Source organism: Sparus aurata, chromosome 10, assembly GCF_900880675.1.
Source record: "Sparus aurata chromosome 10, fSpaAur1.1, whole genome shotgun sequence".
NCBI lineage: Eukaryota > Metazoa > Chordata > Actinopteri > Spariformes > Sparidae > Sparus > Sparus aurata.
In genome coordinates, this window is record NC_044196.1 from 269,034 (window position 1) to 286,029 (window position 16,996).

A 16,996-nucleotide genomic window follows, 5' to 3' on the forward strand; every position below is an offset into this window, starting at 1 on the left:
GTTACATATTGCAACTCCAGATTCTGAGTATAGGTGCAGCCCTTTAAGCTCTGGGCCTCACTGGCTCCTTAAATGGCTGAAGAAAAAGCTGTTCATGGGAGCCGATCTCATCCCAATTTATACACAGGGTGAGACCAGAGGTGAGGCTCACACAGTAGGTGGGCGTGGACTAAAATGCTTTCAGTGCTGCGCATGCGCGCGAGGGATAAACCCACTAGCGATAGCCTTAAAGGGCTGCGCCTATACTCATAGAATCTAGAGTTACAATATGTAACTATTGATTATTATAAAGCAACGCAGTTAAGATATTTAGTCTGTTGGTGTAATGATGATTACAATTCAATATGGAAAGAGCTAGAATTAAACCAACTGACTGTACCTCAACTTCATACTTCAATCCATTCTGAGTGATAAAACCAATAAGATCCTGCATTCAGATAAATCAAGCTGATGAACAATGTTCCTCTCTATATCTGGTTTGAAGAATGTAAAAAGGTAGAATGTGAGAGAAATATACGGCTGCTCAGATGATGGTAGCATATAAAAGAGATTTTAGACCAGCACAGCTGATTCAAGGTTTAAACAGTTGATCTGGAAAGGCATCACATCCTACAGCTTCATTAGAAATAATAAGGCCTTAAAAAGTTTCCACAGTCTTCATGACAGCCGCAGTTTAGACAAACAGGATTTCTACAGGCATTTACAGCTTAAACATCACTTCAATATGAATATTAGAATTAATCAGGATACTGAAGTGAGTCTCATAAATGTTTGTACTGATGCATATATGAACAACGCCCAAAGTAAACTAGTATCTAGACTGTACTTAAGTATACAATCAACAACCAATCACTCTACTTTATACATTAAGACTAAACAGGAGAAGGACGCAAACATGAACATAACGGAAGAAGAGTGGTTAAATATATGTAAAATACAGTCCACCACCTCCAGCCCTGACCACTTGGAATAATATTATTATTATTATTATTATTAGGTTTTTATCACTCCGAGAAGAAACTTTTCACAGAATGGTCAAATAGAATCTGGACACTGATGGAGACAATGTGGGAATTTACCAGCTGACCACTGCAAGAGCTTGGCTAGAGACTGTAACAGAAGTGAAATCAATGCTGGCCTATGAAATCAATGACAGCTTTGTCACTTTATACTCGGGTAATATACCTGCTGAGTGTAACACCCGGGACAAGAACAATCTTCAAATATTGCTTGGAGCGAGTAAGAAAGCAATAACTAAAACATGTCTCAACAAAGAACCACCAACAAAAGCAGAGTGGATAACGACTGTTAACGAAGATGGAGAACCTGACCTTCTGTCTAAGACTTTGTATAGATACATTTCATAAATATTGTATCAAATGGTTATCACACATGAATATGGATATAGCACAGACAGAAACACAGGTAATCGTGTTGTTACACATGCAGATACTTTCTCATGTAGTAAAGACAAAAGGTGAAAGGAGTCACTGATTATTATTTCTCTTGGTGACCTTTTATGTTAGTTTCTTCTGTATTTTTGTTCTATTATGATGAAACTACAAAAGTAAAGTTCAAAGAAGGAAAAGAGTAGAGCAGTCCCTGAAGCTGAAGTTAATGAGTCTCTGCAGCTGTGTGAGTTAGAAACTCCAGCTGTCCATGAAGACTCACTGTGAAACAGTCAGAGAGAAACAGTCCAACATCCACACTAACATCATGACATGAATGTGACAGTGAGGCTGTTTCACAGACTGACTCTGGTCCAATCAGATCAATTAGTGATGATCATTAAAGAGTCACTCTGACTTTATTGAAATGTGATGTGTGTAATTCATCAGGTTTGAATTTAAAGATTTAAGATTGAAAGTGTTTCTCCATCAATGATGGACTGTCTGTGTTTTATCTGACGGAGTCAAACTGCTGCAGCAGAGTAAAGAAGTCATCAGTCATCAGTCATATTACAGGGAGTTCTACCTGCTCACAGTGTTTACCACATGACCAACAGGGGTGTTAAAGGGCCAGCACGTATATCATTACTGTCACTATCTTGTACCACTGTCTGGTGTCTGTCTGGATATGAAAGCTGCTCTCTGATTGGCTGAGTGGATGTTGGCTGTTCATCACATGAGAAAGTTGAAGCAGCTTCATGTTTCACAGTGTCAACAGATGTTCTGAGTGATGAGTGGATGTCTCCAGGTGATATCAGGGTTCCTGTCTGTTCTCTGCTGTCCTTTACTCATCTAACAGCTCCTCCTCTCTACATCTGTTTTATTGGTTCATAGAGCCTGAGGTGGTACGAGTGGAACTTGGACAGGATGTAATTCTGCCGTGTGATGCTGGTGACGTCACCATCACAGCTGTAGAGTGGACCAGATCTGACCTGGTGGCTCCAGACTACGTCCACTTTTACAGAGATGGACGCTCAGATCCAACCCACCAGCACTCATCCTTTAAAGGTCGAGTGCAGCTGGTGGACGGTGAGCTGAAGAATGGAGACGCGTCTCTGATCCTGAAGAACGTGAGCAGAGAAGACAACGGTACTTATGAGTGTCGAGTTCTAACAGCTGGTTCAAGACGGAACAAGACTGAGACAATCAGCATCATCGAGCTGCAGGTGACAGACTCAGGTGAGTGTGTGTAGATCAGTGTGTGTCTGTGTGTAGATCAGTGTGTGTCTGTGTGTAGATCAGTGTGTGTGTCTGTGTGAAGATCAGTGTGTGTGTGTGTGTGTGTAGATCAGTGTGTGTCTGTGTGTAGATCAGTGTGTGTCTGTGTGTAGATCAGTGTGTGTGTCTGTGTGAAGATCAGTGTGTGTGTGTGTGTGTAGATCAGTGTGTGTCTGTGTGTAGATCAGTGTGTGTGAAATGTATTTATGAGGAGAACTAAGTGCCCCCCCCCCCGAAAAGCTGCGTCAAACCACTCTCCATTAAAATTCAGGAATCATGTGTTGATCCGGGTCATTTCCCAACAATGTCCAGTATATCGTCAAAGAAAATTTGTGTATTGATGGAATGCTACTTTGTCTGACTGACAAAAGCCCTGTTCACACAGGACTAGTATAACCTGGGGACCTCCAGTAATCTGTCATAATTGCGGAGGTCGTCTGTGATCTTAATCCCGTGTGAATCTGCCACGTCCGTAATTTGTAAAATAAAAATTCCACTGCAAATTACACCAACCACAGAGGTCATGTGATAATGTTAGTGCGAATTGACATCCCTGTGATTTGGGGTTGTTTTTTGTTTTTATTAAGGTTTTTTGTGTTTTCAGTGCCTTTTTCTGCCTTTGTCCTGGTGGAGAACTATGGAGGCTGCGTTGGGAATTATGAATGAAAGTTCTGACAGCATTTTGGGTGCAAATTCAGGAGGCTCATCAGAAGAGCGAAATCTCGCAATACACTCCGGTATTTGTCTACGGGGCAAATGCAGCTCTTCGCACGGGACTAATATTACCTGGGGACCTCAAGTGATTTAGAAATGATCCCACCACGTCTGTGTTTCGTGCAGCGCATTCACACAGGATAAGCAAAGTTTCTTTATCCAATATCTTTTCATAGGCTTGTAGGCAACTTCCTTATTTTCACTTCATGCGTTGCGTAGCCTAAATGACTTTTCAATGGCCTGCCCTGTCACTCAACAGCCAATCACCGTTGTCACGCTTCTGAGTGCGTCCTTATAAAATGATGTCATCCATAGCAACAGAGAGTTACTTCTAGTTTAGGAGTTCACTGTTTTCATGAGTAAAAGTAGGTCTCAGCAGCTTTGTGAATTACTTTTAAGAAAGGACTCCTACATAAAAACTTTTAGTCCGATTTAGGAGTAACGTTGAGATAAAAGTCTTTGTGAATACAGGCCCAGATCTTTATTTCAGTCAAATGAAAATCAATCAACCAGTGATGAAATAAACCAGAGTCCAGTTTTCCTCACGTTCGTTCATCAGTACGCTGTTCTGATACTCTAAACTTCCTCTCCACTACATGTATCTGATTACTTTGGTCACTAGTTACTCTGCAGGTTCAGATTACTCTGTGTTTATAGGCTGTTAGCTGTGACGTGTGACCAATCAGATGGTGTTGTGGGCGGGACATTGTGTGAGAGGAAGCTGCATCAGAGAGAAAGCAGCAGATTTTAAATGAATTGATTTGATCAGCAGTCAGACAGAAACTTCAGCTCAGTGTTTCTCCAACTGCTGCAGGAAACAGAACCAAGAAAACACAGAACAGAACCAAAAGGAAATAATCGGAGAACAAATAAAATGCTGTCAGTCTGATATTAATGAAGCAAACATCTAGAATAATCAGACTCTGATATGACTTGTTATCAGAAACAATAAAAACCAAACTAACAAACAAACAGCTCAACAACGATCTCTGCAGCCGGTCCTGTGATTGGCTGAATTGTGACGACTGCTAATAGTTCTGCAGGACCCAGAAGTTGACAACCAGACTGAGAAAGGTTTAAATAAGTGTAGTGACAGACGGTCAGGTCATAGTGCAGGTGAAGAGCTGCAGGTGTTGAGTGCAGGGAGGTCTGTGAGCACAGGCCTCACCTGAGGTGGAGCTCAGGTGTGCTCAGAGAGTCAGCCGGGTGCACTGACAACAGCTTTTAAACTCAGGGAGATCTCCCCCGGTGAGCATCACAGGAAACAGCTTGAACTTTTCCAGCGAAGCAGCTGTTGGAATGTTGGAAAGTTGAGTTCAGTCCTGGTGTCAGTGGACGGTCAGCAGCAGCAAAGTGACGACTGGCTGTGAACTGATGTCCTCCATGTGTTTCTGAAGTGAAGCTCAGTAAAGAGGACTTTGTGCTTGTTGTAGTTGTGACAGGAAGATGAAGATGTTTGTGGTGTTTGTGATCCTCGTGCACGGTAAGATAACCTTCCTCCCTCTGATCTGATCGTCACCTCGGTCCAACGTCATGTCTTGAATGTGGATCTGTGTCATCGTCACTTCATCAGTGTGTTTCAGCTGTGTAGTGGCAAATATAAACTGGGTCATGATCATGCATATACATTTATTTGAGAAATACACCTTACAGTTGTGTGCTAACAGTGAAAATGAGCCTGATGTAAGACCAAGGTCAGATGCTCCCTTTATAATAACAGGGCTGGAGTGAGGAAGCAACAGGTGACGCCGCAGCCCACCCAAGGCCAAGATAGAGGCCTGGATGAGACACTTTGCAGCCATTAGGGAAGATATTAAAAATTATTAATATGATAGTCTCGCGTGATCATGACGAGGGGGGTGGTCCAAGAAAGGGGCGTTGGTGACACTGACCCCAGGTATAAAAGGGGGTGATCCGGGGAGATTTCTCAGTTGTTCGGGGTACCTAATGGATTTATAACTTCTCTTGGAATAAACACCTTTTTGACTGAAGACCTGCTGCCTCGCCTCTGATTTGGACTTAGTCTCTGAAGGAGATTTTGGAAACTTAGTTTCTGGAGGAGATCTCACCTCTGGTCTGAACTTAGGTTCTGAGTGGATTTCACCTCTGAGTTGGATTTAATATCTGGGCTATTTCTCCTTTAATGTGGATCTTAACCTTTGAGCGGATTTACAGGGCCTGATAGTGGAATAATTTGACGGATAAGAAGGTAGTCTCCCACTACAGCTGCAGGACCATGTTTTCTTCACAGAAACACATGAAGAACAGATTAAAGGCAGCAGATGTTCACTGTGTCTTTAAACCCTGATGAATGTAGAAGACTGTACAGTCACACTGTCCTCACTTCTGTTCTTCAGGATTAGATCCCTGCAGCTCGCTCACATTCTGATGGCTTCTGTTCACAAACGTAATAATGATGCTTTGCTCACAGCAGCGTCACATGTGGATGTAAATGTTGGCCTTCATTCACACAGAGTCTGAGTTGAGCTTTAGCAGCACAGTTTACAGGCTACACACACTGCAGAGGACCACATTCACTCATGACATGAAATAAGGCTGCTGTCATTGACCCTCGCTGTCTGTGTGACCTCACAGTTCCCCATCATGCCTCAGCTGTGGAGGTGTATGACTGGGACCAGTTTGTCCTGCTGCCCTGTGACTCTCCCACTGATGGACTGAACTACCCCTCAGTGGTGTGGAGCCGCTACAATCTCAATCCTTCAACCGTCCACCAGCGTCAGCAGGAAGGTGACGAACTTAAAGACCAAAACCAGCTTTACAGCGGCCGAACATCCATGAAGACTGACGCTCTGGAAACTGGAGACCTCAGCCTCCGTCTGACAAAACTCCACCTCTCTGACAGCGGCTCCTACACCTGCACCGTCAGATGGTTCATCAGGGGGAGACACAGAGAACTGAGAGTGACGGACGTACAGCTGCAGGTCAAAGGTCAGCAACTAACCCTAAAACCTCCTGTAGATACAGATCAGAGGTCAGAGGTCAGCAACTAACTCTAAAACCTCCTGTAGATACAGATCAGAGGTCAGAGGTCAGCAACTAACAATAAAACCTCCTGTAGATACAGATCAGAGTTCAGAGGTCAGCAGCTAACACTAAAACCTCCTGTAGATACAGATCAGAGGTCAGAGGTCAGCAACTAACTCTAAAACCTCCTGTAGATACAGATCAGAGGTCAGAGGTCAGCAACTAACCCTAAAACCTCCTGTAGATACAGATCAGAGGTCAGAGGTCAGCAACTAACCCTAAAACCTCCTGTAGGTACAGATCAGAGGTCAGAGGTCAGCAACTAACCCTAAAACCTCCTGTAGGTACAGATCAGAGATCAGAGGTCAGAGGTCAGCAACTAACCCTAAAACCTCCCGTAGGTACAGATCAGAGGTCAGCAACTAACCCTAAAACCTCCTGTAGATACAGATCAGAGGTCAGAGGTCAGAGGTCATGTTCTTTATGTTTCTGGTTCCCACAGAACGATTACCATCCTGGGCCAAAGCTCTCCTGGTTCTCCTGGTTCTCCTGGCTGTTGGACTTCTTGTTGGAGCTCTTTATCTACATTTTAGTCAGTATTTCATGTCAGGTATGTCATTACTACTACACTACCCATCATGCACCTGGGCAGCATCTTTACTCTGGTAGCTCCCTGACTGTTGAGACAGACTGTTAACAGTGAGGTCTGGGATTATTAAAGAAGGATGAGACGGTAAAGTCTGGGATTATTAAAGAAGGATGAGACAGTGAGGTCTGGGATTATAAATGAAGGATGAGACAGTGAGGTCTGGGATTATAAATGAAGGATGAGACAGTGAGGTCTGGATTATAAGAGAAGGATGAGACGGTGAGGTCTGGGATTATAAATGGAAGATGAGACGGTGAGGTCTGGGATTATAAATGGAAGATGAGACGGTGAGGTCTGGGATTATAAATGAAGGATGAGACAGTGAGGTCATGTTACCATCACAGTTCCTGCTGCTGTCTGTTCAGCTGTTGTTGTGGTTTGTTGTCCTCTCAGTCTACCAGGTGGAGGTGGATTCAGGGGTGGAGTCTGTCCAGCTGCCCTGCAAAACCATAGTTTGCCTGTTTAAAGGCACTAAAGTGGTGTGGAGGGACGGATACGACAGGAAGCTCCATGTGTATCAGAACGGTTCTGACCGGCCTGAAGAACAGAACAGTGATTACAGAGATCGAACAGAGATGAAGAGAAAACTGCTGAAACATGGAGACCTCAGTCTGACCCTGAGATACCCCACATCCAGTGACACAGGCACCTGCACCTGCACCGTCTACAACAACAAGGGAGACATCCTGATGAAGAAACAAGTGGAGCTGCAGGTCAAAGGTCAGTACTGTAGATACAGGTCAGAGGTCAGTACTGTAGATACAGGTCAGTACTGTAGATACAGGTCAGTACTATAGATACAGGTCAGTACTGTAGATACAGGTCAGAGGTCAGTACTGTAGATACAGGTCAGTACTGTAGATACAGGTCAGTACTATAGATACAGGTCAGTACTGTAGATACAGGTCAGTACTATAGATACAGGTCAGTACTGTAGATACAGGTCAGAGGTCAGTACTGTAGATACAGGTCAGTACTGTAGATACAGGTCAGTATTGTAGATACAGGTCAGAGGTCAGTACTGTAGATACAGGTCAGTACTATAGATACAGGTCAGTACTGTAGATACAGGTCAGAGGTCAGTACTGTAGATACAGGTCAGTACTGTAGATACAGGTCAGTATTGTAGATACAGGTCAAAGGTCAGTACTGTAGATACAGGTCAGTACTGTAGATACAGGTCAGAGGACAGACTGACATCAATCAGCTTATTGATTTCCAATCAGAGTTGGCAGTATTGATCTGAATGTGATGTTTTTATTTGATCCAGAAGTAAGTTAAAGGGCCGAGCTGAAAGAAACAACAAATCTTTTCATCACTTAGAACAAGGAAATGCAGCTTTAATAGTTTGTATCAGTTATTCCTTCTCCTGTCTGCTTTGTTCACTCTTTTTAGTTTTACACCTTGTTTCTCTGCTATGGGAGACATAAGAATAGGCAGCTTGAATATAGATGGAGCAAGGGCTGATGGGAAAAGGGCGTCTCTTTTCAAGCTGTGTTCTCCCAACAAGCTGGATGTTATTTTGGTACAGAGATGCGTATCCCTACGCATGAGCGCTGATGCGAAAGGATACGGAGAGTTAAGTTTCGTTTTTATCTAAAGTAAACCTCTCGTCCAGCAGCTGGGCCTCGCGCTGTATGTCGCTGCTCGCAGATCAGCTGTTGCCAAGTTGCACTAATGCGTAGGGATACGGAGGTTCTGTGGTTGAGAAAATGTAGTGCCAAAAGAAAGCGCTGTCTGACGGCGATGTAAAGTAAATTTTACCTATACAACGTACACTTGAACTGATGTAGATGTTTTCAGGTGAGCCTTGTTCCATGTGGTTAATTTCTCTTTTTCTCTGGACCCGTTCACTGCAGTACAAAGCTGAGCGTCTGGGCTGGAGCGGCTCTCTGCTGCTCCAAACTGAGGCTGCGCTGATCGCTGATTACGGCAGGAAACAGATCCACTATAGATATGTTCTTTATATGACCCCACTTCAAAAAACACCAACTATCCCTTTAATGATACTAATGATACTCCGATCTACATCTATCTCATAAGTTGTCTCTGTGAAGTTTGAATGACGGAAATCCATCGTAGCGACGGAGAACTTTATTCCATGTAAATGATAACTGGGATTGATGCAGCCTCTTACCACTACGTTGCATCTTTGCAAATAGACCTGCAGTCACGTCGTGTTTACCTTTGGTTTATTTAAACAAAACTGAAGGAAAAAAATACAGAGGAAATGACCTCGGTGTCCTCAGTGGTGGCTACGGCCCTGCTCACAATATATAATGGTTCAGTCCAAACAGCTTAACGAGCGAGTGGCTGCTGATCATCAACATGTTTTTACCCAAGAAAGCAACATCAGGGAGCCTTAAAGGAAAGGAAAAGACAGAAAGGCAAAGAAAGCCAGGAGAGGAAGACAACTCCTCACACATTTCTTTGTAAAGAAAGGTGAGCACAGTTCACAGCTAACACAGTTTAAGAACAGTTAAAGCTGATAATAATGTCAGCAGCTGTAAAGACTGAAGGCAGTCAGACAGCATGAATCTAGTTTCTCAGTTTGAGCAGCAGCAGGTTCCTCATCCTCATCTCATCCTCATTAAGTGCTGACTCAAAGTTACTATTACAAGTAATCAGAAGATGAAATCACAACAACCATACAGCCTCATATCTGTATTTATTCAGCCCAAATCCAAAGCCAGCAGCTGTGAGTCTGCAGCTGTGGAGATAAATCAGAGCTGCAGGACAACAAGGAGACAGTGAGCAGTAACCAAGTAACTGTCATGTTGTTCTTTTCACTAATATGGGAATGACAGTCAAATATAGCATTAAAATGCAGTTTTATATAAAACAACATCACATGTTTTCTCCGGCCTGAACAAGGGCCCAATTAGATTTCTTTTCATGGGGCCCTAAATCCCTGGCAGCACCCTGCCTAGCTGAGACCAGCAGAGACCAGAACCAGACTGAGACACTGAAGTTAAAAAGTCTCTTTTAGCTTCCTGCTGGGTGTCTCAGCTCAGGGGGTTCTGGTCCGGTCCAGCTTCCAGACTGTAGCCCAGATGGATGTTCCATCACACTTGTTCTTTGGTCTGGAGCGTAAGAATGGACAGAAGAGGTTCATTCACAGTTTAAGGTCTGACACTGGGCAGCTGCTGACTGATCACACTGCAATCCACAAACATGCTGTCAACTTTTCCAGTGAGCTGTTTGAATGTGAGCACAGAGAGCAGCAGGCAGCGTCTCTCAGCTTCTACACTGGTCTTCCTCAGGCTGAGCAGCAGAGTCATGTAGAGCTGGAAGCAGCTCTCTCCTCTGATGAGCTCTATGCTGCTCTGCAGAGCATCAGAGTGGGAAAGCTCCAGGAATAGACGTCTACCTGTTGACTGTTAAAGTTTGTTGGTCACAAAGTGAAGCTGTCAGTGTTGGTGGAGTGGAGAAGAAGCTCTGTGTGTCTTGGAGGGTTGATCTGGAAGACGGGGGCTGAAATACTGAGGAGTGTTTTTAGGTGATCCTTCATTTGTTCTTCATAACTGGGAGAATGTTAAAGGTCGTCTAGCGAGGTGGAAGTGGATTAAAACAAAAATGTCCTACAGAGGTCGAGTTCTCATCACCAACAATTTAGTATGGTCCACTTTATGACATCAGCTGTCATGTGTTGTGTTTGTCTCTGTCATTAACTCTGATGTGAGTCCTGTCTGTCCATGTTGTCTCATCCTGAGACTGTTTCTCATTGTTTCATGGAGTGTTGTCCACTGCTGCCTCTGTTTGTGATGTTGGAACATGTTTTCAGACTATTTGGGGAGTTTGTTTGAAGCAGAAGTTCATTCTGGGCTACAGGTCCTCTCAGAGAAATAAAGACAAATGGCAGCTTCTTAATTTCATTGTGTGGAGGACAAAGATGTTGGTGTATCTGAGCAGAAGAAACAGAACAGAGACAGCTGTGGATGATGATGCTGTTTTACTGTTTGTAAAAATGTTGAAAGCTCGTTTAAAAATAGATTTTAATTATTACAGAATGATGAAAGATGTGAAAGTGTTCCAGTGTGTGGTGTTATAAACATGTGTTCTGTTGTGTTGTTGATGACCAGCTGTTCTTTGGACGTGACTAACGTCTCTAACTGACGTCTAACTCTTGAATTTTTAATGAAGTATTGTTAAAATTCAAAATCCTCTCTGTTTCTCTCTTCTTGTGGTTTGTTGTCCTCTCTCCACTCGCTGCAAACTCCTCATCTCTGCTGTCACTCGCGGACATTTGTTTCTCCGTCGCCCTGATCATTTTGCGGGACACTCTCTCGTGGCGTGCCCGTTTGCTGATAACTCATCCCCGCATGTTTATCTCAGGCTCCTCGCAGCCTTCTTCCTCCCTCCAGCAGGCAGCCTGGTCCTGTTGCTGTCCTCCTCGGACAGACGCTGAAGCTCAGTTTCTCTCACTCTCTTGGTGTCGACAGAGAAACGTTTAGCGGCTGCTTTTCCCGAGTTTTCCTCTGAATATATCACGACAGAAAGTTTGAATTTCAAGTCGTACTTTTTATTTTTATTTTTTTGCTGCAGCGGAGCTGGTGCTCCCTGCTGTAACGTTATGGCGACGGGTTGTGTGCAAGGTAAATGAAACTATCGCCAAAACAAATATTTGGCAAATGTTGTGCGGACAAAAGCGGGGTTAATAATCCATTTCGGAGTACATGTGGATCCAATCCTAAAATACTTGCATTTGTAACATAGCGCTGCTTTTCCTACGTGAAGAGATGAGTTTTGCCCGCACTTTCCCCTCGAACCAGTTGAAGGCGCTAACAGTACACTATATCGTACGGTCCTTAATGGTCCTAAAGATGGCGGCCAGAACGAAAAAGGCACGTGACTGAAACCCATGAATAGTTTTTATCAGTTATTGATTGATGATTAATTCTCAGCTGATTCAACAAATCTTCACCTTCTGTTGAAGAAGTTGATCAAAGAAAATGTTAAATTTGACGTCCAGAAATGTGAAAGTGACAAAGAGAAGCAACAAACAGCAGTTGAACACTGAGATGAGACATTACTGTGAAGACCACAGGGACAAAACATCACAACACCATCAGGACTCTGATCATGTCCAACACCTTGAGAACCTGGTTTTACTTCCTGTGTTTCTGTCCCCGTTACCTGCTGCTCTCATCTGGTTCTGTCCTTCAGCTTTCTCTACTACTTTGTAATCAGTCAATAAAGTTATTTAAACCTGCTGCTGTCGTCTGTACAGCTGATGTTGTGCTTTGTTTCCTCTCAGACTGTCAGGTGGAGGTGAAGGAGGGGGAGGAGTCTGTCCAGCTGCCCTTCACAACTACACCTGACCTGCCTGAGGACGCTACAGTGAGGTGGGACTGCTCATACAGGAGAGTCCACCTGTATGAGAACAGATCTGACCAGCCTGAGAAACAGCACCAGGATTACAAAGACCGTACAGAGATGAATAAAGACCTGCTGGAGACTGGAGACCTCAGTCTGACCCTGAAATACCCCAAAAAGACAGACACAGGAGGATACAGGTGTGGAGTCTACAACCAGGACGGAAACAGACTGAGAGTGAAAACAGTGGAACTCAAAGTCAAAGGTCAGTATGAAGATACAGAACAGAGGTCTGTGTGTCTGTCTCTGATTGGCTGCTTGTCTCTGATTGGCTGCTTGTCTCTGGTTGGCTGCTTGTCTCTGATTGGCTGCTTGTCTCTGGTTGGCTGCTTGTCTCTGGTTGTTTGTCTCTGCCTAACTGTCCTCTGTCTCCTCTGCAGGGAGAACTCAGATCAAAGATAAAACAGAGAACATCAATAACAGAAGCAGCTCCACTGATCCGACACTGAGCCTACTCCTGATGGCTGATCAATCTGTTTGATCGGTCTGTTGGTCAATCTTTGATTATTGATCTGATGTGACTTTGGATCAGAGACTAAATGGAGGTGAAGGAGCTGATGGAGGACGGATGAAGACAGAGGACACTTCATCAGCTTCTTCTTCACTCTGACTCTCACACACAGTCTACACACTCCCTATTGATGACAATTGATCAGTGACATCAGAGTGATGTCACATGGTGGTTTGGACAGATCCTTTGAACTCTGACAGTAAAGTATAAATACATTAATTATTGGAACAACAGAAGTCTGGTTTGTCTTTCGTCGGACTTCAGAGTGTCTCACTGTCTGCTGACTGAATAAATTAATTTTCGGTGGTGAGATCATTAAATGTCCGGTTTCAAATGATCTCTTTGTGTCGATATAGTCAATGAGAATATTGAAAACGTTTTGAGTCTACAGTTCAGATTGTTCCACCACCAACTCTGACAGGATACAAGGTCAACAAAATCAATGATCACATTTACTGACTGAACACAACGAGACAGGTGTTCACACGGAGTCACATACAAGAAGATTCTTCAGGACGTTCCCCTAAACCTCATTTCTCACATGAAATGTGGTCAAAAACAGCGTGCGGCTCAGCTCAGTTAGTAGAGCCCATGTGCAGAGGCTTTGTCCTCTCTGCAGCAGCCCCAGGTTCAAATCCCATCCTGGGGCCCTTTGCTGCATCACCCCCTCATGCTATCAATAAAACCTTACAAAGGCCAAAAAAAGAAATGTGTTCAGAAACACATTGAACCATTTTATTCAAAGACTCCAAAAGCGACAAAATGTTGAACCAGTTTGAAATCAGATAGCCCACGTTACACATCAGTCCAATCAGGTGCAGCCAGTGAGTTCCTGTGTTGTTGTTGATGTTGGGGGTGGAGCCTGTGTTTGTTTTTCGCTTCCAAACCGCCCCTGTGGACACGTACATCAGGATGGGAGGCGTGGCCTCCTGACTTCACAGTGTGTGACCAGTGTGTAAAACTCCCACTCCAGATTGAGACGCTGTGTAAATATAATGCAGCTATCTGCAAATTGTTTCTGTCCTACATTCATATTATGTTTTTGTAAAGTTACACTTATACTGAATTCGATCACAGCAGCATGTTTCTAACAAGTTGTTACTGGGGCGAGAAAAGACTTGGACAGTTGTGGAATGTTATAAAACATCTGGAAGGTTTGTAACCCAGCAGCTGTGATGGTCCTGCTGCGTGTTAGAGCCTATGGCATGATGGGTAACACAGAGGTGAAGGCACCATGACTGAGTGTCATCAGAGAAAATGTGGTGCTCCTCAGTGTTGAACTTGCCCCAGGACCAGCTGTAGAGGAACATGTTGCAAACATCACATTCAGACTGAATTTATATTCATAAATAAATAAAGTGTGTCTGCTTGATCATTAAACTTGTTTTTTGATTGAATATATGTTGACATATATATATGCTGATTCACAGGTTTGTTATAATTAAGGAAATGATGTTTAGAACAGGAAGTTACTGTTATCTATCAATCTGTTGCTTTTTGATAAAGTTCACAGTTGTATGGTTTCTCTCCAGTGTCAATGTGTGGTTCTTCCTCTTCAGGCTCGTGTACAGCAGCGCTGCGTGTCGTCAGAAATCTTTGCTGCGTTCAAGAGAACTCGCGCCTCTCAAACTTCTGACCTCTTGCTAGAAACAGTCTGATGTCGGGGCACTACAAGTCCAACCTCCTGACGTCACAATGTTGGCACCACTGAGGAGGGGAGGACGTATTTGAGGACGACTGTTCTGACCTGTTCTTTAAAACTCTTTTAAAGTCTGCCAACTTCACAGAGCTCCGCCTCTTAACTCGCATGTTAAAAAACAGTCTAGATCACAACTTTGCAGTCACTGGTTCTGTTATTGACACAGAATGTTCTCAGTCTCACGTGAGGTCAAAGACCATACCGACCCAGTTCTACACCCTTGTTTGCTGAAGAACCCAAAGACTCTGTTTCAACCCGTCTTTCACCGCTGATCATCATCTGATTATTCACATTGATTGGGTTTCACTTCATGGATCAAAGGAAAATTCTACACGGACTTATCAAACCACGAAAATATTAATTTTAATGTAAGATGTCTCTAACAACAACAGTATTTATAAGATGTCAGTAAATGTATCTTGACACTTTCAAGTCTAAACAGGACGTGAAATAAAATGCATGCGTCTAGTCCAACATTCAAAACAAACTTAAGACCTCGACTGCGACTGGAACGCAGCATAAGCTCCGCCCCCCTTAGTTACTGTTGCTAAGACTAGGTGTGACGACACAAACACTTAGTGATGTCTTGGTAGAAAACATGAAAACTGAGCCTTTATTTAAAAATATTATTCCAATGGTTCCATAATTTTGTTTATCTCGTAATAATTCTAAGTATGACTTTTAATCTCATGATTTCTACTTTTATAAATATACATGTTTTCCATACATCCCTCTCTCAATAACAGACTAATGCCTCCTCATACATAAAGACTCAAAGACAAGACATTTTGTGTTTTCTTCAGTTAGTTTTGTAAACACACAATGTCACTTTGAGTTTCTTTCTTTGTAAAGTTTAGTTTTCAGAGAACCAACATGTTTTTCACACCTGGTGAAAGATTAGCTGAAGAGAACTATAATAACTATTATATCTATAATAATAATGTAGTTCAGTCTCAGGCTGTGACGACACGTTCAGGAACCAGAGGGCAGAAACATCTTTTAGTTTTTTCACGTAATGAAAGGAAACAAACCACAGAGACACACAAATAGCAAACAGCTGATTTATTCATCTGACTTGTAGAATAATGGATTTCATTTGAAATATTAGAAATGTAGAACAATTAAATATCAACTCATGCAAAGCTTCACTGCAACAGCCGAAGAAGAAGAAATGAAAACAAGCCAAAGACAAACTTGTCACACAACTCGTTATGAAGCTCATGCCCTGACGTGGACGTTGTGGTTGCCGTGACAACAGCATCGTTCAGTCTCTGCCTGACAAAAAGCAGTTTGAAACCAGGACTCGTGTTGGAGCTCGATGACACTCAGCAACTCTGCTGCTGACGTCCTGAAAAGATGCCGTACATTAAAATACGGTTTGGAGGAGACCCCCTTCTGACCTGTGACATCATCAGCACAGATGTGACATCAGAGTGACATCACAGCCCTGGTGAATAGTATAAACTCAATCAAATAACATCTTGTGCTCCTCATTTGTGATGTGGTTGAATTATTAAAAATTTATGTTTTTAATTAAAATATAATTGAGCAAAATTCACAGTGAGCTGAATTAGCAGTTAGCAGCTCCTGTTAGCATCTCCTGTTAGCAATGTGCTCATGGACGTACAGACAACTGTCACTGGATCAACATGAAGACTCTTAAAGTGAAACTCTCACAAAAATGCAACCTCGGCTTTTTTTGTGAATGTATACGAGTCAAACCTTCGAGAAAAAGCTTAATTACGACAAAAGAGATTTAAGATTTACTGTAGTTTTGTTTTCGGCTCAAACTCAATTTCAATGGGAGTGCTACAGGCACTTTTACGATAGCATCAAAATCTCTATTTTTAAAACAGTAAGAAGTCTTGACACAACATGAAACTTTGCTGGTAGCATCACCAGGGTCTCTACACATGAACACGAGCATTGAGAACATTGTTTGTGTACACAGAGTTTACTAAAAAGGTTTTTTGAACAAATCACGTTAGCAGTAGCTTGTTCTGCTCGCCGCCGTCCTGCCAGTGGAGAAGTGTCGATCTCAGAATGTGACGTAACCTGGAGGACAGTTAAGGTGGAACGCTCCTAAAGCTTAGTTCCATATAAATGCGGATTATTAGTTGTTTTGTCGTTAATGAAAAACAATATTGACCTTCAAGTTGAAAAAGGAGCCTCATATAAGAAACAATACTAAAGTCAAAAGCTGGAAAAGTCACGTGAGATCTCGCGTGGATAGTTGTTGCTGGAAGACAGTGAATACGGTAAATCTTAAAAGTGGCGAGTTCATCATAATTTTGCTTTTACATGAAGGTTTAAACATTCACAAAAATAGCCACGGTTGCATTTTGGCGATTTTCACTTTAAGGGAGCTCTGAATGGACTTCTTTTCATGATTTAAG

General features: G+C 42.9%; 1 protein-coding gene across 3 annotated transcripts in view; it reads left to right on the forward strand.

Annotated features, from left to right (window-relative positions):
- LOC115589970 (butyrophilin-like protein 2) overlaps nucleotides 1-14,424 on the forward strand; it is an 84,811-nt gene extending 70,387 nt beyond the window's left edge. For all 3 annotated transcript variants that reach the window (XM_030431182.1, XM_030431183.1, XM_030431181.1), the window contains 6 exons: nucleotides 2,283-2,627; nucleotides 5,976-6,329; nucleotides 6,868-6,975; nucleotides 7,408-7,734; nucleotides 12,272-12,595; nucleotides 12,771-14,424. In XM_030431182.1, the coding sequence (XP_030287042.1) occupies nucleotides 2,283-2,627; nucleotides 5,976-6,329; nucleotides 6,868-6,975; nucleotides 7,408-7,734; nucleotides 12,272-12,595; nucleotides 12,771-12,871 (1,559 nt within the window). In that variant the 3' untranslated portion in view covers nucleotides 12,872-14,424. The remainder of the gene's footprint in view (nucleotides 1-2,282; nucleotides 2,628-5,975; nucleotides 6,330-6,867; nucleotides 6,976-7,407; nucleotides 7,735-12,271; nucleotides 12,596-12,770) is intronic.
- Nucleotides 14,425-16,996: the final 2,572 nt, after the last annotated feature.